Consider the following 22,994-nt stretch of genomic DNA (forward strand, 5'->3'; position numbering starts at 1 on the left):
AACCTTTATGTTGTCAGTGGTAAAGGAGAGAAGAGTTGGGGGGAGAAGTGTTCTGAAGGTTTATCCTGATTCTTATTATTCTTCTTTTAGTTCTGTTAATAAAGTTTTCTTTGTACTCTTTATACAAAGTCTTGAGCTTACTTTTGCCCTTCTCCTAATAGTTCTCACAGCAGAAAATGAGTAAATAATTTTAGTGAGTGCCCTGGTGTTGGGCCAGCACTCAACCCACCTCAATTACCAGGAATGAGAGAGATGTGCTGAGCCACCAGCTGAGATACTGAAGTTGGGGGCAAAGTTGCTCTTGTGGGTTTGTCCAAATAAGTGAAAACTTAAATGCATGGAAGCGTAAGGAGAAGTTGCCCTGTCTTAGTTCCTTCTGTTTAGTGGAGTGTCTTTTGAGGCAAATTGAAATTCATATGAACAGTTAGCAAGCAGGGTAATTTTTTTCAGTGGGGGAAATTTTACACAGTTGTTTTTTGTAATATGTGGCGCTGCTAAGACTCTCTGCTCACATAGTGAGTGTTTTTGTAATTGGGATGAAAGGCAAAACCATGATTTGTGCTTTTGTTTTAAGAATACCGTTAAGATTTCTTTAAATACAGGTAACTTTAACCTCTTAATACAGAACTATAGGCTACTGGTACTTACAAGTTGTGTCCATGTCAGAGGTGGATCAGAGAAATTGGAATCTTAATTTAGTGTATGACATCCTTTTCTTCTCTGAAATAAAGCAGTTTTTTGGTGTTATAAACACAAGCTGGATAAATACACCATGAACCCTTAATATTATAAAACCAGTAAGCATTTGCTTAACTAAAAGAACATTGGCTATTATCTATTTGATGCAGAATTCTACTGGCTATATGAAGATAAAGCTTAGTTCACTGCTAGGCAACAGGTTGTAGCTGTGTAATCCTGAAGAATTATTACAGTTTACAAAATATTGAGATGTCTGACAGCAGTAATTCAGTCAAAGGTAGAAAATAAGTTAGTTGGTCCATACCCAGGAGGGAATGCTGCCACACCTCCTAGATGATATCTGTGTCTGGTCTTAACAAATGCTGCAGGTCAGAAGCAGTGCAGTGAGTTCTGCTTGCAGCTCTGCTGTGCCTTGTTCTCGTGATTGGTCTCTTCTTTCCACGAAGAAGCTTTTTATCCAGGGGACAGATGTGAAATAATGTCTGCAGCTTGTGTGAAGATAGGCTCAATTCCTGTGAATTCTTTTAGCAGAATTACATGTTAGAACACAGTTGAATTTCAGGCTGTGTCAACCTTGCAGTTTACAATAAAGCCTATTTTGTAACCTTCTTGATTATTTATCTTATTCTAAAGTTTAGACAGAAGATCTTAGTTGCCATTCTTGTACCAAAGTACTTAAATTTAAGTCAGACAGCCAAAGATACAGTAAGATCACATGGATAAACATTATACATTCAGTGTTAAAACCAACTATCACTTCTGCCCTTTTGCTACAGTTCCTGCTTTCAAGTATTTCAGTGTTTTAGTATTTCTCAGCATCTGACTGAGAGATGTGTTGGCATAACTGTTGTAGCACTGGTTTACTGAGCACCTGGGGAGGAACAGAATAGAAACTTAGGAAACCAGCACTGCTAATAAGGAAAAAATACCTTGTTGTATTGTTGGTAAGCCACTTAAAGACATGCACGCATCTGTGTGGTTTCTGTTAGTAACTGTATGACCTCTGCTGGTACTAGTCACTGTCTTGACAGAACTATGGGGAGAATGGTTTGCATTTTTACTGGTTTTTGATGGATTAGGAAAAGGAAAGGGAGGATAATGGGAAGCATTACAATAAATGAGAATGTCTTTAGGAGTCATTCACTGGGTAGAAATCATTGCTGTTTATTGGCAATGATGGCAAAGCCTCCTCTGTGGTTTTCTGACATACTGACAATAAATGGCCAAGGCAACTACAGAATAGTACTGGAGTCAATGTCTGTCTGCAACTACTTGTTATACTCTGTATGTCTAATAGTATTAAGCGTTATGTTGTGTTACACTTGTTATACTCTGTATGTCTGATGGCCTTAAGCGTCTCTCTGTAGCGGCTGTGCGTGTCGCGGTGCCGGAGCGCCGGCCGGCCCGGGCCAGCTGGGAAGCGGCGGGGCGGGAGGGGCGTGCGGGGGGACAGCGCCACCTGCCGGGGAACTCCGGCCCGGGCAGCGTCCGCTCTCCAGCTCAGGGCTGAGCAGAGAGAACGTTTGCAGAGAAATATCTCCTTCAGCCTGAGCGAGGCTGAGTTCTGAAAATGTTTTCTCAGGTTTTCCTTTCACTTTTTTTTTTTATAGGAACATCATTTGCAGCGGGCTATCTCAGCACAACAAGTCTATGGAGAGAAGAGGGATAACATGGTTATACCAGTTCCAGAAGCAGAAAGTAATATTGCATACTATGAGTCTATATATCCTGGAGAATTTAAAATGCCAAAGCAGCTGATTCACATACAGCGTAAGTAAAGGATTTCATTCATTGAAATCTGCATGGGGTCTGCTTTCTCCTGGCAGCAGCTGACAGAAGGAGAGGATACAGTCTTAAGCTGTGCCAAGGGAAATATAGGTTAGATATTAGGAAAAAGTTTTTTACAGAAAGAGTGATAAAGTAGTAGAATTGTGTGCCCAGGGAGGTGGTGGAGTCACCATCCCTGGCTGTGTTCAAAAAAAGATTGGATGTGGTGCTTGGTGCCATGGTTTAGTTGAGGTGTTAGGGCTTGGGTTGGACTCGATCTTGAAGGTCTCTTCCAACGTTGTGATTCTGTGAGAATTTATTTTACTAGTAGTTAAGACATATTCATAAATGTCTGAGCTCCCATCAAGAATGACTTCTGAGAATTTATTTTTCAACATGTTGAAAAAATTCTACTTGATAAAGAAGTGTGTTTAATTCTTGTTCAGTAGTAACAGTTCGGAGGGAAATTTAGATTAGTTAGCAAGCACAGACACAAATCTACTTAAAGAGGAAAATACATAATTCATGCCTAAGAAACAGAATACCTGTTCCTGAAGCATCACGAGGATAAAATGGCCATAGAGTGGATTCGGCAGCCAACCAGAAATGACAATAGCAGTTGAAGTATTTGCCTATGCCTGGTGCAAGTATTCTACATCTAAAAGCAGATGGGGTTTGCTGTCACTGATGACTTGCAAATTTGTTGTGGTCTTGTTTTTGTTGGAAGATAGCAGCTATTTGCTATGGATATGACCCTTCATGTGAGCACTGCATTCCTTCAGATACCTTTGGAAAAAAAATAAGAAAAATACAGTCTGTTGCAGAATTCTGTTGTATGGTGTAATAAACAGAATTGGAAAAGTAGTATCTGTGCTATGTAAGCATATCTCGTGCCTAATTAACTTTGGTTAAATGCTAGACTTGTATGTCATTCCGAGCCTCAATAATGGCTTAAAATATTTGAATTGTAGAATAGCGTGGGTTGGAAGGGACCTTTAAAGATCACCTAGGTCCAAACTCCCTGCAATGAGGGGAGTTCAACTTTAACAAGTTGCTCAGAGCCGGCCTAACTGTGAATGCTTCCAGGTATGGGCATCCACCAGTTTTCAGGCAACCTTTCTAGTGTTTCACCACCCTCATTGTAAAAAAGTTCTTCCTTCCTGCTAGCTGTCTTCCATGCTGATATTAAGGTTGTACTTTTCATTCTTATTTTCCTTATCTGGCTGTTCTAACAGCTGGAATTGTCAATTTTAAGCTGCACTGTATTCTACCTATTTGTTTATTAAAAATGGGTATGTCTTTTCACATGTGCACTTGGAAAGAAATTTGTGTCTCTTACCAACCACAGCAACTGGAATGAGGCATGGGAACTGGGGAGTCACGTTTCAAGTGCAGTGTTGCATTTTGGTAGGATACCATTGCAAACAGTTGTTGGCATTCTGCAAGACATTACTTGTATTTGGAGATACTTTGCTACCTAGGGTAGATCATGCTGGGCCAGTGTAGTCTGACTCATCTACATCACAAAAATCACTGGTGAGGATATGTGAAGATCATTGTAGTACAGGCTGCACATGCATTGCTAGGAGTGCCTTTGATGTGTGTTTGGGCTGAAATCTGAACTGCTGATTGTACAATACATAAAACTCCAGAATGTTTGGCAGCATTGAAGATTTTAATGAATCTAAAAATGTCTTACTGAAGCAGTGAAGCAGTAAGCTCTTAGTTGGTTTGACCACTAATAAGTTTTCATTGGTTAACAAACTATAACAAGTTGATGTGAACTTTTATGCCTAATTTTTAACAGGGTAGTTTTTTTTTCAAGGAAAAAACCACAATGTTTACATCCATCTGGAAGTAGCATTACAAAATTCTAATAAATAATTTTGGTTTTCTCTTGAGAAGTGTGTGCTGTGGGCACTATTAGAACAATTCATTTTTGTAGCAAAACTAACTTTAACTTTTATTGTATCATTTAGCTTTTAGTTTGGATGCTGAGCAGCCAGATTATGACATGGATTCGGAAGATGAGATCTTTGTGAATAAGTTGAAGAAAAGAATGGACATCTCTCCTTTGCAATTTGAGGAGATGATAGACAGACTAGAAAAGGGCAGCGGTCAGCAGGTACAACGGTACTTTGAATAAAGAATTTGAAATACACGCTCTATGTATTACTGTCTCAAAGTGACATGCTGGGTTTTACATTTAGCCAGTCAGCCTGCAAGAGGCCAAGCTGTTGCTGAAGGAAGATGACGAATTGATCAGAGAAGTATACGAGTACTGGATTAAAAAGAGGAAAAATTGTCGAGGTCCTTCACTTATTCCAGCAGTGAAGCAGGAAAAACGAGATGGCTCCAGCACAAATGACCCTTACGTTGCTTTTAGAAGACGAACGGAAAAGATGCAGACACGAAAGGTAAGTGTATCAATGCCTCCCTCAGCTTTTCTTTCTTTTCATTCTCTATCTTTCCAGAAGTTGCATATTTCAAGAAAAGATTTACAACATAATAAAAAATTGAATGTTCTGTTTTTAATTTGCTAGGGCAAAAAACGTAAAACGGCTTTAGTTGCACTATTGAATGAAAGTTTATATTCACTTTTTCACTAAATTTACTGTTAAATACTTAGGGTGTTGGCAAGCTGTGTATCATTGATAGCATGCACATGCTTCTCTTTGGTTTAGCATGTGACTTTTTTGATATACCTAAATATTTATAACTTACTTTAATTCAGGTTATTTAACTTGAATGATGTGGGAAAACACGTGTTTTGTGTATCTGCAGAATCGGAAAAATGATGAAGCTTCTTATGAGAAGATGCTGAAGCTGCGTCGAGATCTGAGTCGTGCAGTAACCATCCTGGAGATGATAAAAAGGAGGGAAAAAAGCAAGAGAGAGTTGCTGCATTTAACACTGGAAATTATGGAAAAGAGGTAATGTTTATTGAAAATTTGCTGCAGAAAGCTTTGGAAACTACTTTATATTTGGGTATATTTGAATATTTGAACAGTGGGAGATTTGAAAAATAAGTTCAGACTCTGTTGCACCTTTACAGGATAGCATATTCATATTTGCTTATGGAGAAAAAATAAAACATTAGAAAGTTGCTTATTAAAGGGAGGGTTATTGTCATGTTAAGCTACATTGTTTTATTACATGTGTAGATACTTTCAAACTTAGGTATCTACTCTGTATATTATACCAGAAGAGAGATCATAGTTTCAAAATCATTTGAAATTGTGTGTTAAGTATGTAGATTATGGAAATCCCAGCTATTTTAAGGCCAGTTTCAATCAATACCATTCTTCTTTGATTTAATGATCTCTGTTCTTTGCAAAAAAAGCTTGATCTAGTATCCTTCTTGAGGAAAACAAGCATTTCATGCAGCATTAAATGTGAGAGTCATCTCCAGCTAGTGCTTCTTTTACCATCCTATTGATTGGCTGTGTTGTGGGCCAAATGCTCTGCCAAGTGTCACTTTCCCAGTTGACTGAGGATCACAGTTGTAGTGTGGAGTTGTCCTTTAGGTTGATACTTAGGCTAGAGAAGTCTATTCAGATTCTAAGTGTCCATGCTTGAAAGCAAATGTTTCAAGTGAGTACCTAAAACTGCAGAACTGACTTCTTAGTCTGGGTTTTTAGGGAGACAAGCTAAATTGGCTCTATGAGGGCACTTATTTTAAGCCCTGAGCATTTTCAGCAGAAACAGGGAAGAGAAATCAGGAAGATTTTTCCAGTTGCTTTTTAAAAGAAATAAGCTATTGAATAGAGCAAAGACTTAAATCTCTCCCCTGGAGGTAGAGAGCTGTATTTCAACTCAGCATTTCTCACAGAACTTGAAATGTAATGTTTCATGGGTCTGCTTGTTGAAAGTACTCTGTAACACAAAAGGAGGATTCATGAATAAGGCATTCTGTTTCACTGTTAAAACTTCTTGAGTGATAAATTCTTTAAATGGTACCAGTCCCCAAGGAAAGGGGTGGGTAGCCCTCTCCTTTCTTTACACTATTAACTTTTGGAGATGCTTTACGAGTAGTTGTCCTTTTTTTTACCTGTCAGCATTATTCACTGCAGTGAGTTTGCTGTTATTCATCTCCTTCTCTGGAATAATACTTTTTGCACTTACTGCTGATATATATTTGCACTTTTTGCACTTATTGCACTTATTGCTGATAGATATTCCTTTTACCCCAAGTTGCAAGTATTAATTTGTTTTTCTTAATTTTTTACCAGATGGATATTGTACTCCAACAAATAAAATTTATTCTGATTTCAGGTATAATTTGGGTGACTACAGTGGAGAGATCATGTCTGAAGTCATGGCACAGCGGCAGCCACTGAAACCCACCTATGCTATTCCCATTATTCCTGTGACTAACAGCAGTTCTTATAAACACCAAGAAGCTATGGAACTGAAAGAATATAAAGTCAAAGTAAGTCATGTCAATAACAGAGTTACTGTTTGTGCTGTGAATGTACAAAATACACCATTTTTGGATTAGAGGAGGGAGGAAGCTTTTTAGAGCTGACAATAGGGAAGCAAAGCCTGCAAGTGAAATAAAATGGCTTTGTTCTGTTGGAGTTTTAGGGATAACAGATTACCAGCATTCCTCAAGATAGAAATAAAGCAAGTACAGACAAACTACAGATAAAAGGACACATGCAATTGTGTTCTTAGTCAGGAAGATGGAAACATACTACTGTCCATAAAGCTGGGATGTACTGAACAAAACTGTATTTATTATAATTAGGCATTGTATGAAGATAGAACTCACGATGTGAATACCATGTATTGTTCTAAGCTATATAGTTAATTTAATACAGAGGGTTAGGGCTTGTTTTGTTTCTGAAATATGATCCATTGATAATTCTCCCCCTGCTGTATATCTTTGGTTTAATATTTAAGTAAAGTATCAAATAATCTTATTTGATTTAGACGGCTGACAAGTACTTTTCTCCCTGCAGGCTTTAATTTTGTGTCATACAAACCATAGCTACAGTGCGAACAGCTGAGCATGTTAAATAGGTCAGGTGACACAGGATAAAGGCTGAGGTATAATTTGAATTTTAAACCAAGGCAACTTGTAACTAAAGAATATTCAGAGGCTGTTCTGAATTTGACAAGGTGGTTTTAATCAGTGAATTCTTCCACTGGTAGTAAAGCATTGTCCTTGTGATTGCTGGTGTGTACTTGCTTATCAGTGATTTTGGATCAGTGCAGTGTCTCACAGCTTGGAAACTTGGGAAATACTCTTAAATTTGACTTTGCATAGTATGGGGAAATGTGTTTAATTTTTAGAGATTTTTGCAAGATTATAAGTATCTTTGAGAAGTCCTTGAAAATCTTGGAGAAGTTTTTTGCCTTCAGAGCATTGCTTGGTACTTAGTAATACCCTAACGCTACATAAATGGGTACCAATTAAAAATACTAGGAAATAAAAAAGGTGCCCCATAGAGATCATGATGCATATTTTGGTCTGCTCCAAAGTAGTACTGTTACCTTAACTGCTAGTGAGTTACCTACCACAGATTGGGCAAACAGTGCTTGATTCCACGTTGTCTGTTCAGTGTTTTAGTTACTGGAAATGAAATTCAGACACTCTGAAATGACTGCATGTTTTATTGGGAACATGGTAGAGAGTTGCGTTCATGTCAATGTAATGACCTTGCTTACACGGGAGTTTAAGTAAACTCCTATTTTAATGTAATTTTCTTCTGTGTGTAGTTTTACACTGCTTTCATTTTCCTTGCAGCAAGATAAACCTGATGTTATTAGACCCAAAAGAAAGTATGAGAAGAAGCCAAAAGTCTTACCTTCGTCCACTGCTGCTCCTCAACAGACAAGTCCTGCTGCACTGCCAGTCTTTAATGCTAAAGATCTGAATCAGTATGATTTTCCTAGCTCAGATGATGAACCTCTTTCCCAGGTAGGACCTCTAGTGTTCTGTGCTGCTCTTTGGGAAAGAGCAGAAGTAAAACTCAGCAATTTTCTAATATCTGTCCTCATACACCACTCTCACCTCATCCTCTCTCCAAAGGTTTTGTCTGGTTCTTCGGAGGCTGAGGAAGAAAATGATCCCGATGGTCCTTTCGCCTTCCGTAGGAAAGCAGGCTGTCAGTACTATGCTGTAAGTAGAATTTCCTTGTGCATTGCAAGACAGAGTGTCACTGTGTGAAAACATCTTGTGTTTAATTGTTTAAAATTCTTTTAAGCCTCATTTAGACCAACCTGGCAACTGGCCGTGGAGTAGCCCCAAGGAGGGAAGATTAGGAGATGTGCGTTACAGATACTGCTTAACCACCCTCACTGTCCCCCAGAGGTGTATTGGGTTTGCACGGAGACGGGTTGGCCGTGGTGGAAGGTAAGTGCTGTGTAGTTGTTGCTGGTTTTAAAAAGAAAATTAAATCAGTAAGATGCAAAGAAGAAAAAGTCTAAAAAAGACCCAAAAATTAAAAAATTGGAGCCATCACAGAGAGATTAGCTTGCTAATCGATCAATTTTTGTTTTGCAATAGTGGAAGCTATTTTAGTAATGTTTTATAAATAGTTCTTGGGATTTTCTATTGCTTTCATCCCATTTTTGGCATGAAAATGCATGTATATCTTCAGTTGTGATTGGTTTGTCTTTCAATTGCTTGCATAGCTATGCTCAAATAGTAGCATTTCAAGATAACAAAAACTGTATTTTGCAAAAAATGCTTTGCAGAGTTTAGACAGTAATGGATTATTTTGAGAGAGATGCTTAGAAATTATAATAACTGTTAATTTTCAAACATTTTGAAAAATACCAAATAATTACCTATTTCAGGCATTTTGCTTTTAACAATCTTTACTGAAAACAATTTATAAATGGTTGAGTGTGTAAGTATGTGATGTCTTTAAGAAAATAGTACATTTGTATTAAATTTTTGTTAAAAGTAAGCATACTGATTTGCACTTCAAATTTATGCTTTGCACCTCTCCACATATTATTAGTAAGCCAGCTTGGCCAGTCAGCAAAGTTGGAATGAGATCTGATGGCTCTTACCAGGTGGTTTCCAAGGGGATTTGGATGTTAATGTGTAACATCCCTACTGTTTTGGGATGGTTGTAGGTATAGTTACTATATATGAGAGTAAGGCTTTGGAAAAGAGGTTACTTTAGGGGACATATTAATCACTTTTTACTTAAGCAGTGTTATTCTCTAGGTCTTTTGTTTTAATTTTGTGTTGTTGAAATATCCTTAATAAAAATGTGATGTTGTACTTCAGCTCTTCTTCAGACAGTAGAAGCGAGAATATACCTAAATAAATACCTAAATACTTCCTGTGAAATAACAGGTGGTCATGCATTGTGTCAGGGGAGTGTGTATGTGTGTGTTGGCTTGTTCTAGGATACTTCAGTCTAGCTTTTATCCTTTAATCATCCACAAGCACACATGACAAACTGATGACTTCCTTGGTGTTTCCTTGCCACAGTTTAATTGTGCTTTGTTCTGGTTCTAGGGTGCTACTGGACAGAGCGCATTCGGACTACGATAGTGCATTTCATCACCTGGATTGGGAAAGCTTTTCCTCATCGCAACACTCTTCAATCAGTCAATTTGCCAATACCTCAGAAACAAATACCTCGGACAAATCTTTCTCAAAAGACCTCAGTCAGATACTAGTCAATATCAAATCATGTAGATGGCGGCATTTTAGGCCTCGGACACCATCCCTACATGACAGTGACAATGATGAACTCTCCTGTAGGAAATTATACAGGGGTTTAAATCGAACAGGCACAGCACAACCCGGGACCCAGACATGCAGTACCTCTATACAAAGTAAAAGTAGCAGTGGTTCAGCACATATTGGTATGTCTGTTTTAACAAACTTGCTTCTAGAAGTTTTAAACTTACGTCAGAAAATCCAGAATATCATTCGGTCATCCATATTTTACATTGTGGTCTATTTTGATGGTTACAGCCTATCTTCAAGTGTGACTCTTTTTGCTACGTTGAATTTATTTGCATTTTTTGCTAACAGTAGTGTACTGCATCTGAGATTTATACAAATGCTACAATGGTATGTAATTACAATTGTCGAAACATAAAAGTTGAAACAGTATTGAAACAGTGTAGGGTTTAAGTTCACGGAATATTTGGATTTTTTGAAATTAAAAATACATTAATTGAAATGTTAATATAAATATTATGCACCAAATTTTTTCTAGTACAATGTTAATATAAATATTATGTACCAAATTTTTTCTGGCAGTGATGGGAAATGTTTAGGTAAAATGTTTGCATTTAGAGTCCCAGCATGCTATGAATTCTTACTTGAACTTAAATGAACTTAAATGCCATTTCCCAGCCAAGAAGTATCTAGCCCACCCTCACTGCTACATCTGCTTATGCTTAGCAAAACTCTCGGACTAATCACCTCTACATCTTGTCAGCAAGTGGCAGATTACATCTTATAGAACATAATTACAGATTTGAGGATCTGACTCTGAAAAAATGTGATGTGTTAGTGGTTTTTAATTGGAACACTGTTGGATAGCATCACTCTTGCTTCTTCTCACTGGAAGAGTGGTATTTACGTGGTTAGAATGGAACTTAGCAACTCATCAAAATTCATGAGTTACTTACTGTAAATGTCATCTTTTAATAGAAGGTTAAAGTGACATCATTTTTTATATAAAACAATCTTAGAAGTTCACCATGGTTTTGTAAGGAGTATCTAGAATCATATTTTCCTTGCCATATTAAATTATGGCTTTGGAAATCAATCAGAAAACCTGGATAATGTAGGAGTGTGGCGAGCAGAGATGCATATACCTAATAAACAAAGTAAGTTGTGGGTTGTTTTGATGATTTGCTTTAAAGACTGTTACACTGGTTATCAGATAACTTTAATCTTCTGTATCACTATATTATATGCCTTGCCCCCTGTATCATGTTTTGAGGCTTTTTCCTGAAAATTCTTTCTCCTTGCATTTGTGGAGTTAGTGAGCAGCCGTTGTTTGCTGCTTTATTTCATGCTAGTCCTCCATGCTAGCCTAGAAGTAGGTCCTTGCCCCCATGCCCCTTTCTTCTTTCATGATTCTTCTTGCTGGAAATGTACTAGGGCTAAAACTGATGGTTCTTATGGTTTGTGATCTTACTGTGGCTTTTGGTGTTTAAATTCTGCTCTTTCACTGGCCTGAATCAGTAAAACAAATCCAGAAGTCAGTGAGGGCATTCTCTGCCTGGTGGTCAGGCTGAACTGTGATAAGTGGTAGCCAGATGAGGAGAGGGAAAACAAAACTAATGTGTGTTGGACAGACTGTAAATACACTGCAAGGTATTCATGGACAGTGCTTTACATTTGGAAGTCATGTAGACTTGAAAAATCAGCTGATGGAGTTTAAAGTTCATGTCTGTGTGTGTGTCAGTAGAAATAAACACACACACATCCTTTTAGAGTGTTTTTCCCTGAAATAGATGGTAAGGATATTTATCTACATCATTTAGGAATTAAATGGAATTATTTATATTGATGAGTCCCAGAGAAGGTTTTAATTGTGTTATTGCATATTGAAGCATGTGGGAAAGAAATACATGCTAGTGTAAGTACCTGGTATAATACATTGATTTGTGCTTGGAATTCTGTGAAAAATATTTAAGTATTCCAAGCTTTTCAAAATACAAATGTGGAGTTTAGTTTCATAACTTTGCTAGGAGGTAATACAGGAAATTAAATGTTCAATAAAAAAAATACAGCTGTCTGAATTCATAGGTATCCTTTAAATTGAGTCTTTGGACAGTCACTAGTTACTATCATAACCAGATAGATTGGATCCATATAATTATTTACAGTCTTAATTGTGATTTTTGTGGCATTGGAGTGTATATGAGTCTGTGTGTGTGTGGTTTACTGTTGATCACCTGTTCAGATGTAAATGTTTGTAAGGAGCACAGTTTGCTTCATCTTGGTACCAGTGTGGTTTTAGTGTTTTGGGGTTTTTTTTCATTTTCTAAAAGGATGCTGTGAGATACGTTGTCTGTACAGATCACAGGTGTGTTCAAGCCTCTCATGTCTGAGTCTGACTTCTTCAGAGCTGCCTGTCAGGGGGGCTGCAGCTGCTGAGTTCTGTGATTGCTCTTTCTGTAGCCAGTCCTGTAAAGAACCTCAGGTATCTAACAGCCCTGCTGACGTTTTTGTAGTGGTTACTATTGCAGCTTAACAACCCTGTAGGGTTTCCCTGTTGCTTTTTCTTAGTTGTTTTTGAAGCTGGGAGTTTGTGGGTGTGGATGTTTTAGGTTTGTTTCTCTTTGCCTTTTAGGTTTTTGAGGTGGCAATTGGTCTTTTGTCAGAAAACACCTATTAATACATCTGTATTTTTAAGTCATATTATCCTTTCACTGCTACTGTAAGTTGTGGTCAAACTGTATTAGTTTTAAGATGTTCATCCTGGGATTCTGTAGGGACCAACAGAGGTGGTCATGTTGCCATGTTTATTATGTGCCATCACATGAGTGGTTTTGGTTTCCCTACTAAGAAAGTCTTGAGCTTTTTCTGCCTTGCATGATGCAGACATGGAAAATACCTTCCTTGGGTCTGTTATATGTGGCCAGCAGGGCCATGAGGTTGAGAGGTGGTATCTCAGGTTTTCTCTTAATGAGAGGATATGTTACAGAAGTTGTGCTGTAGCATAGCATTCTCTGGCTACAGGGAGCCTTCATTTTCATCCTGAAGATCAGAGAGAGGTTTCCCCAGAGCTGGGCATTTTATAAACATTTTGAAGTGCCTTTGATCCTGAAGAAATGTAATTTATTCTGATTCTCGCTTTCAGAGTACTCAGTATTAAAGATTTGTGGAAGTTGCTGCATTGAGATTTTGTGTGTAAACTGAGAAGGAGTGTCTTAAAATCCCTTACAGGTTGCCTGAACACTTGTGGTGTGCTGAAGGCTAGACTTGGGCAGTAGGAACAAGTGGCCAAGTAGCATCACTTGTGTAGAGGGTGGTTCCTTCTGATCTTACTTATGAACAAGTATCCTTTGCCCTCTTGTGAGAAGAGCTGATTAAAAGGTCTTAGCAGATGTTATTCAGAACACCACTAAAAAGGAAGCAAGAACATTAAAGCATTATTTTTGTGGATAATTAACTTGTTTAGCAGCAGAATTACTTCAGTAAAGGAGCCTGTATTGCTGACAGTGTCAGGTTTCTCAGTCATAATCCTCAGAGATGGAGTGTACAGTAGGTATGACTATTGAGCTGAAGTGTTTGTGTTCCCTGGTGATTGATTGCTATTTGCCTGGCAGAACCAAGTCTTTGACCTCCATCACTTAAGAAACTGCTCTCTGCTGGAGACTTTGTATTAAATATGCTGCATTCACATTTTTGCATGCTTGGATCTCATAAACAAAAGTTAGAGACACTGAAAGCTGCACACTTGTATCATTCCATTTCAGCCTTGTGTTTAGGAGGCAGAGCAGAGACACCTGCCACTAGTGAAATACTGGAGCACTGGGAGCAGGCAGCAGTCTTGCATTCTGTTCCTTTCTGCCTTCTTCACCCAGAAGCTGGTTCACTTTGAAAACAGGGTCTGAAAGCTGGCAGGGCTAAGAGGCTGGCAGTTGACTGGAGCTGCTCAACTGAGTTGAGAAATCACTCTTTGAGAAGAGGCCTTACTGAAAACTGTTAGGTTTTGTGTTTGGGATTGTATATATGAAATATAATATGAAATATACATACTATATATGAAAAGCTGTGGATACCCAGAATACAGTCAAATGCATTGCATTTTCTTGTAAAAGAGACATTTAGGTGATGTGATGCAAATTGTGCATTGCTGTTTAGTAACTTCTACTGAGGAAGTTCCATAGAAATAACATTTTCCCCAGTAAACTTGCATGCTTTTTTTGGACCTCTTAATCTGCCTTTTAAAAGCAGTTTTGCATGCTTGGGGATCTAGCAGGGTAGTGAGCTGTGCTTCCATTTCCCAAACATGTCATGTTGGCTGATGGATCAGTACTTGTTCAGCCTGGAGAAGAGAACACAAAGCTTTGGGATGACCTAGCTGGGACCTTCCAGTACCTGAAAGGAGCCTGCAAGAATGATGGAGAGGGACTTCTTACAAGAGCATGTAGTGACAGGGCAAAGGGGAATTGATTAAAACTGAAAGAGAGTAGGTTTAGATTAGAAGAAATTCTTAGAAAGAAATGCTTTACTGTGAGGATGGTGAGGTACTGGGACAGGTTGCCCAGAGAAGTTGTGGAAGCCCCATCGTCCCTGGAAGTGTTCAAGGCCGGGTTGGATGGGACTTGGAACCTGCTGTAGGGGCAAGTGTCCTTCCCCATGGCAGAGGGTTTGGAACTGGATGTTCTTTAAGGTCCCTTCCTACCCAAACCACTGATTCTATACTGTTTTTCATGTTGTCATTAAGGTGTTATACCTGATGCCAGGTTTTAGATAGGCTTTTCCCAGAAAGAAACAGGAGGAAGCTTCTCAATCCTTGTGGCAATTCCTTGTAGGAAGGACTTGTCCATGGCTTTCATGCCATCACTGGCTGTGTTTAGATGTTTTTATTTAACCCTTGCATCTCTCGTATTCTCAGTAGTGCTCTGTGTCACTACTTTCCCTTTTTTGAAATGCTTCTTTCACATAACAGGATAAACTTGGTGATGAAAAATACTGAAATTTGTAATGGCCACTTCCAGTTATCTTTGGAATTTTGTAGTCTTGGCCCATCTGTGACTGAGCTGTTGAGATCCTAGTTGAAAAGCAATGGCTTCAAGAGAACAGGTGTTTATAGCCCATCCTAAACTTAGTTTGAAGTAGGAAATATTAAAAAGCTGCTTTAGTCTGGGAAATGTGACTGTGGATGAGGAAGAGTTGATACTTTTCAAAACACCTGAACCACTTCCAGATACTTCAAGACTTGGTAGTCTTACTAGATCTTCTCATTCAATTCAGTTGGAGTAAAACTTTGCTCCAAAGTTGAAGATCTCTGGGCTTGTGGAGCTGTTACACTTTGCATCCCATGCAAGGATGGTCACATTTGTAACTGCAGTAAACTGTGTGTACCCTAACTAGAATGTGACATTTTGGTGGAAACTCATTTTAAGGACAATGAGCAGACCAATAAAAGTGCATAGAAAGGTTTCTAGCTTTCATTCAATGCTAGTAAAAAAATCCTTATTAATTATTTTCTGTCTGTCTGCTGCTACCAAGTAAGGAGTGCATACATAGACATTATATCTAGTTTATAATTTCTCCAGTTCTGATGTTAGGAGTTTCACACTTCAGTTCTGTTGGGCTGAAATAAAAAGCTGTTGCAGTAATAATCAAGGGCATAATGATTCGTGTTCTCATAGTGTGCAATAATGCCATGTTTAAGTAAAACCAATCTTGAACTTCTTTTCAGAAAGTGAAACATCTCTGAGCCTGGTGCATCAAATACTAAATCACACTGATGGCTCTAAGTCTCTCCAATCTTCTGAATTCACTGGTGAGAATTTGTTATGCAGTAGAAAATCTTTAACCAGGCAGTGTAAGCCAGATAACATCTCTCATAAGACAGAGATTTAAAAATGTGATGTTCTGGATTACTTAGCTTTGTGATTGAGTTTGCTTTGCATGCACTTTGGCATTAGTAACCACTAACTGGTGTCTTATGAGAGCTTCACATCCCTGCTGTATGTATTTCCCTTAAGAAGGCATTGTAACATGATAGATCATCTTTCCACACACTTTAGCAGTTCTCTAGTTTATTGAATTTCTGAAAAAGTTTGGAAGCTTTAGTTAAGTGAACTTTCTTCAGATCAAAACTGCCTTTTTAATGGTTTTCACCTCCACTGGAAGGATCATAGAATCTAGTATTCTATAAATGGAATAGAGTTCTTTGAACCTGATGTAGTCTTAATGTTTCAGTTTTCCCACTGAAATGTAATTTCTGCTCTTGAGAACAGATACTTAACTTGTTATGAAACAGCTTTTAAACTACTGTAATTTAAGTATCTAATTCTTAAGATGTTTAGCAGGACTGAAACACTTGTCAAAAGTTTTAATTATGCTGTTTGAGTCTCTCAGTTTTAAAATTTTTTAAAACTTTATTAGAAAAGAAAAAAGCTTACCTAGCTAGGTCATTGTGTTTAGTCCACAAAGCTTGCTCAGTTTGCCTGGCAAATCTAGTGAGCATCTTCCATTCCAGAAATGGAAAAGAATGCCAGTAGAGGGACCAGGAGGTTACACATGGATTTTCTGCTTTCTGGGTTATGCTCCCTGGGTTTTTTAGGAAACTGGTTATTGTTGTCAACTTAAAGAGTCTGTATTTTCCTTCTTGAGGGAAGCAAAGTAACTCACAAGTGAGTGACCTCCCAGTGAAACTTGCAGCAGCAGTCGGGAGCAGAAGCTGTGGCTGTAGATTGTACAAAGGCCCATCTGTTCATACAGATGGCACAGCCAGCCCCCCACAGACACTCACTTGTCACTGTTTTTGGCCACTTCTGGGAAGAAGTTGAGCTTTCAGAGAAGCTGTATGTAAGCTACAGCATTGTAAGGCTAGTACTTGTTAAATGCTGTGGTACAATCAGTGAGCACTGTTAGAGTATTTATATTGCAGTGTAGAACTGCTGCAAACTGTGGATCTTTGGAAGGTCCATTGACAGTACCATTGTTACTCTGTGCTCTGAAAAGCAGTAGCTGCTGAGTATCACCATCCCATAGAATTTGGTTGATATGTAAACAGAATCCTGCTATTTGAAAATGATATTCAGTGGCTTAGTTCAAGCAAAAAATAGATATGTCATTCTCCCAAGGAATACAGATACTCACAGAAGTGATTATAGAAAAACACATTCATAGTGCAGTGTGAAATAGCTCACTTTGTAATAAAACAGGATTTGTAGCTGTCACTGAGGAGATACTGAGTCATTTATCCTGTCAGTCAGTATCAGTATTGTACAGGGTTTCATTCCTTATGCTCAAAGCTGAAAACTCCTGAAGTTTTTTCTTCTACTTTCCATTCCTTTTCTGGTCTGTAAGCCCAAAAACATTTCCTTGCTGCCAAAGTACAGCACCAATGCAGTTGCAGAATATTTGTGTGTGTGTTGTCCCAAGCTGTTACATGAAGAGGATAACAGCATAACATCATGTACTGACTTCAGATCTGAAGGTTGTCTCAACTGAGATGTTACCACTTGATATAGTGTGCTGCAAACAAACAAGCATTTGTATAGCTGAGTCTCTTGGTAAAGAGTTGCTCATCTTCTGGTAACCATCTTGAGATGTGAATAACTTCAGGCAGAGTTGTGCTTAAAGATTCCTCATGTTTAAGGTTAGAAAAAGAGTTGGACTAGGTTAGCTTAAGAGTCAAGTGACTTGCATAAATTACTGAAGATGTCTTGGAAAGTATGTATAAGTTTTGTGGCAAGATACAGCTGTTGGCTGTGAAAGACAGTTGAGAGATTAGGAAATGGTTAAATTCTTATTTGTTGTGTATTAGTGGTGATGGTTGAGATTTCCCCCTTTACCCCTCGCTGTGTAGTGATTCTGTGTAGTGGATGAAACTGGGTGTTTCATCACTGTTTAATTAGGTAAATCCTGCACTATTAAATATTCATTACTGTGTGATGGAACCATGACCACTGAGGCTGGAGCATGCTGTTTGAGAAGTGCCTGTAAGCACTGCATCCTTGTTTGGGGCTGCTGAAGCAAGAGCCTGTCTTAAGATCTCATATGTCATCTATAAACTTTGTTTTGTTTTATCCCCTTTGTAAACTTCAAGCTGTTATGTGGCTTTCTGTTGCTTTACTAATGTTATTTAAAGCCTTGAAGGTCTCCAGTAATGTCAGGAATCTGTAACACTGTGTAGTGTATCAGTACTCTCCTGAGTTACCAGAAATGTGGTTACTGATTTAAGTGTTCAGAAAAGGTCTGGGCTTGCTGCTTGCCTGCTCATTTTTTTCCAGGCAGATAAAGAGCACTGTATGACAAAAAGACATTGACATTCATTTTTCCTTCTTCTTCTACATGTGCCATTATTCTTTTGACACACATGAAAGGACACAGCTGAAAACCCTTCTCTTTTTTATAACAAAAATAAGAAGAGAGAAAGAGAGAATAAAGCTTTTGGAAGAAGCTTTTTAGGGATACTCGCTGGTTTTTTGGGGTTTTTTTTAGATGAACTGATATTAGCAAGATGCTGAGTTTGGCACTCATCCAATTGCATCAATGCTACATTGCAGGCAAGCAGAAAGTATTCTCTGCAAGCCACATAACACATTAATAGCATGGTTTTGTGCAGCAACATGTTCTGTTTGAATTGATTCTTTAAAAAAAAGACAGCTGAACTTAGGCTTGTTCTTTGAGAAGCTCAGGCTTGTACCTGCAGATGTAGAGGTACAGTCAGTACACCTGTGACTTTGCTGTGCTGAGCACCTGTGATTTCCCCAATTCCAGTCACACTGGGGTGCCACAGGAAATGAGTATGTAAGGTTAAATAGGTGAAAGTACTTTCATGTAAAGTACATACAAATGGGTTTTTACATTTTCAGAAGCAACTTATATCTCATAATCAGTGTGTTTATTTGTTCAACTGAAATGTAGTATGGGCTGTACTCTGAGAGCAGGAGGGGAAGAAACCTGGTGGTAGTGTAAACAAAATACATGATGGCCTTTAACAGAAGAGGAATAAAGTTATGCCATCCTAGTTTGCAGGTCTTCAGAAGAAATTGTGATTTGGATAGTTCAGAGTAGTAGCAATATTCTCAAGAAAACCTTCAGTGTAGTGTTTCTTTAGCATGGAGAGGGAAGACCTGGCTTATGCAATAGCAATCTATAACCTGTTCTGGTACATTAACATCTCTGTCTATGGAATGGAAAGGGAATATCAATCAGATTATTTTAGGAGGCTGTAGATTGCAGCAGCCCTTTCTGAGTAGTATTGCCTTTTTAAACCCAATGCAACTGATTCTGAATTTCATAATAAACCCCTGATATTGTTGTAAATAATACTTTGAAATGTCTGTTAGAGTTTTGTTTTTCATAAGGGAAGCAGCAAAAACATTGCTGACTGTTTAACCTAAATTGAAAAACCTGAAATTAGTCGTTCTTGAGTGTATTTTCTAGGTACTGTTTTTAAATGGAGGAGGAGCAGTTGGAATATAGATGAGGATGATGGTGGTAGTAGAGTTCTTCTGTCACTTGTTTCCTTTGACAGCTGTACAACTTCCCAGAGTGGTGAGATGCATACAGCTCTAAGAGTCCCAGGCTGTTAAAAAGAAAATAACTGGTGTACAATTTCAAAAATAAGAGCTTTTCAAAATGTCACTTCTGGAAAAAATAAGAGTGCTTCCAGCTATTATTTAGCATAGTCTTTCCTAAACAAACACAGCTTATCTCCATAAGTTTCATTTGCTGCTGTTGCAAAAGAAAGCAGTGCTTTGGAGGTGGTTAAACCAACACAGATGACTGTTTTTATCTCAGCTCTGTTGTATAGCTAGAATCTTAAATATACCTAGGACTGAAAACTGAAATGAGCTACTAATTTCACTTAAATAGGCACAAGTAAGGTGATTATGATGGTGGAAGTTTTAATCATAGTTAAAGATGGTGGTGCAGCATATCCTTTTTTGCCCTTTTCTTTTTTGTCATTCTGTGGGTTGTCTTTGTTTACATCACTTAAGCAATCTATTCCTAAGCAATATATTTACAGTGCTATACCACAGAATAAAATACTTTGGTTCATAGAATCTACTGGGTTGGAAGGGACCCATCAGTAGAATCGAGTCCAACTCCTGTCCCTGCACAGGACACCCTGAGAAATCCTACCATTAGTAAATAAATGGAACCTGCAGTGTCACTGGCACTATGTTGGCTAAATGTATGCTGATTCTAAATTTTAGGGTTTGAAAAAACAATATATATCTCTCAGTACCAGAACAGTATATCCATTTTCCTCCCTCTCTTTCTGCTGCTCAGCTTTCTACCTATTAATCTTTGTGTGCTAAAGCTTTCTTGCTCTAGCTTGTGTTGGATGGCAACTTAAGAAAGAATCTAAAGGACTTGTAAATTTTATTTGTTTGATTTGGGTTGTTTGGTTTTTTTTAAGGACATTTATGAGTGAGGTTGCTACTTTTAAGATAATCTCCTAGGAATAATTTTAAAATATTGCAGTGTTACTTAACTGTAGAAGTAATTGTAAGTTATTTGTTGCTTGTGGCAATATAAATAAGTGCTACATCCTTACTTGCTCAAAGATGCTACTTATGAAAAAGGTAATGTGAATGTAACAGCTGAGTAAAATTTTATAGCTTCAAGTGTTCAAATAGGAAACTGCTGGTCATAATTTCAGTGCAATTTCTAGTACTTGCTAGAAGTAATTTGAACACCAGAAAAAGACAAATACACCAGGAAAATGCATGCTCAGCAGTGTGTGCTCTGATGTTTCCAAATATTGCAGCCATTTATATGACTTGTTATTCAAGTTTATACATGAGGTAAAATTGTTCTTCAGAATCCTGTTGTATCCAGAAGCAGGACATTATTATGGCTTTGATGTAAATGTGTTTTCTTCAGGCAAGCAAGCCTGAAGGAGTAGGTTAACAAAAGATTCTTAAAAATTTCAATTTGTGAACAGGACTTAAGTGTGATAGTGATTTGTTGCCAAGCAGTAGTGAACTTCTCCAAAAACGTGACTTCCAGTGCATTCTTGAAGTATGAGTACTATTTACAGCACATGTTTGGGAACAATCTGAATATAAAATTGAAGGAAAATCTGAAAAGTGTATTTTGCAGGGGCATTCAAACTCTAACCTTGATTCAGTTTGTAAATTGAAAACTGAGACTTCATTTTGTTTTGGAAAAGTAAACTAAAACACAAAATAACTTCAGTGCAAGCAATGATTCTGCTGCACCATTGGACATCCCTTGTCAATCTGTATGAATTATGCTTTGTCAGTTTTATACCTGTGGGTTAAATGGATAAAATTCTGCCTGACTTGTGATGCACTGAGTCACCTCTCAAAGATTTTAGAGAAAAGGATATAGTTCTGTGAAATTTGGTATTGCTGGAGTTACTTGTACATGTGCAGCTACAAACAAAAAAGGTACTGTACAGCAGTAGCCTGCCCAGTTGTTGGCATGCCCAACTTGATGTTTTCAATTGAAACATAAATCTTAGTTGTCGGCCCTTGCTGCCTTCAGAATGCTGTCAGTGAGGGGCATAGTTGCCAAGTTTGGCATATAAACCTATGTCACTAATAATGCTGATACTGTAGTTTCACAAGGTGAAAACAGTGGGGCCATTTCTACCTAATCATTCTTTTTAATCTCTTTTTAAAGAGTTTTTGGTGGAGCTGTTTGCATTTTGTTTCCTTTCTCCCTCTTCCTTTTTAGTATCATGAGCTAAACTCAGTTAAAGCCTATATACTAAACAAAAAGAGAAGCTGTTTGGACAGAAATTTCTAGGAAGTTGCCAGCCTTTTTGACATAAAGGTGCTTTAAGGCTCTTAGGAACTTGCGGTAGTTTGTGGGGGTGGGGGTTTAGGTTTATAAAGTAGATGTGTTTATATACACAACTCCTACATATTTTGATACAGTATTTTCTCGTTTTATATTTTGTTCAGCATTTACAGCCGAACAATACCAGCAACATCAACAGCAACTGGCACTAATGCAGAAACAGCAGCTTGCACAAATTCATCAACAGCAAGCAAATAGTAATTCCTCTGCCAACACATCACAGGTGAGGGATTTGTCTGTGCTATGATTTATCCCTCATTGTTTCCCACCAGGGTTCATCTCTAATTGTCAACTGTTGCCATAGAACCTTGAAACTAACCAACAGGAAAGTGGCTTTCGCCTGAATCTACATCATAGCCATTCTGTAAAGTGTTTAGAAGGGACACTGCAGGTGAGTGTGGCAGGCGTTGCCTCTGCTCCCTCTTAACAAAAAAAAAAAGATGGATCAGTCAATTAATGAAATTTTCAAAGCCTTAGAAATATGAATTGCAGAAATCTCCAGCCATGTCGTCATCCTCTTGTCATTGGGGGATTTTCAGAGCAGAATTGTAGTTAATTAAAGCTAACTCATACATATGTCCTCCATACAGCTGTGAAAGTGTCTAATATTCATAAATATGTAGGGAGATTACAGTGGTGATGTACACATGAAAAGGTTCAGAAGTTGTTTGCAATCTGAACCTCCAAGTTGCTGAATTCAGTTTGGAGTTTCATGAAAACAGGTTGATCTGTGAAGCAGTGTTACATAGAACTTCGGAAATCAGCTTTCTTAGTGTTTTGGATAGTTGTGGGAATATCGTCGTGGTTGTTTTAACAGAGCTGCAAGTGCATGGTAATACAATAAAATCACAGTTGAGACTTTAACCAGCTTTGCCAAATGCTGATGATTTGATCTGAGAGAATGACTGGTCCACAGTTCTGGTTTATTGGTGTATTGATGTTTGTTTTACTAGGTTTTGTGTAGCTTTAAAATGGGGAGAGTACTGACAGTTTAGAATTGTCAATCACATATATTTGCCACCATTTTTGTTTTTAGGGTTTTGTTTCCAAGACACTG

General features: G+C 38.0%; 1 protein-coding gene across 5 annotated transcripts in view; it reads left to right on the forward strand.

Moving 5' to 3' along the window:
- The window catches only part of EPC1 (enhancer of polycomb homolog 1), a 65,562-nt gene that overhangs the window by 38,935 nt on the left and 3,633 nt on the right, over window positions 1-22,994 (forward strand). For 2 of the 5 annotated variants that reach the window (XM_058022069.1, XM_058022051.1), the window contains 12 exons: window positions 2,310-2,469; window positions 4,446-4,591; window positions 4,677-4,883; window positions 5,251-5,399; window positions 6,742-6,898; window positions 8,219-8,392; window positions 8,504-8,593; window positions 8,679-8,827; window positions 9,950-10,302; window positions 22,042-22,160; window positions 22,242-22,328; window positions 22,974-22,994. The exon at window positions 22,974-22,994 is cut by the window's right edge and continues 121 nt beyond it. In XM_058022069.1, coding sequence (XP_057878052.1) covers window positions 2,370-2,469; window positions 4,446-4,591; window positions 4,677-4,883; window positions 5,251-5,399; window positions 6,742-6,898; window positions 8,219-8,392; window positions 8,504-8,593; window positions 8,679-8,827; window positions 9,950-10,302; window positions 22,042-22,160; window positions 22,242-22,328; window positions 22,974-22,994 — 1,752 coding nt within the window. In that variant the 5' untranslated portion in view covers window positions 2,310-2,369. Of the gene's footprint in view, window positions 1-2,309; window positions 2,470-4,445; window positions 4,592-4,676; window positions 4,884-5,250; window positions 5,400-6,741; window positions 6,899-8,218; window positions 8,393-8,503; window positions 8,594-8,678; window positions 8,828-9,949; window positions 10,303-15,839; window positions 15,924-22,041; window positions 22,161-22,209; window positions 22,329-22,973 lie in introns of those variants that run through there. The other 3 variants (XM_058022087.1, XM_058022059.1, XM_058022079.1) reach the window with 3 other exon arrangements.

This window comes from Melospiza georgiana, chromosome 1 (genome assembly GCF_028018845.1).
Source record: "Melospiza georgiana isolate bMelGeo1 chromosome 1, bMelGeo1.pri, whole genome shotgun sequence".
NCBI lineage: Eukaryota > Metazoa > Chordata > Aves > Passeriformes > Passerellidae > Melospiza > Melospiza georgiana.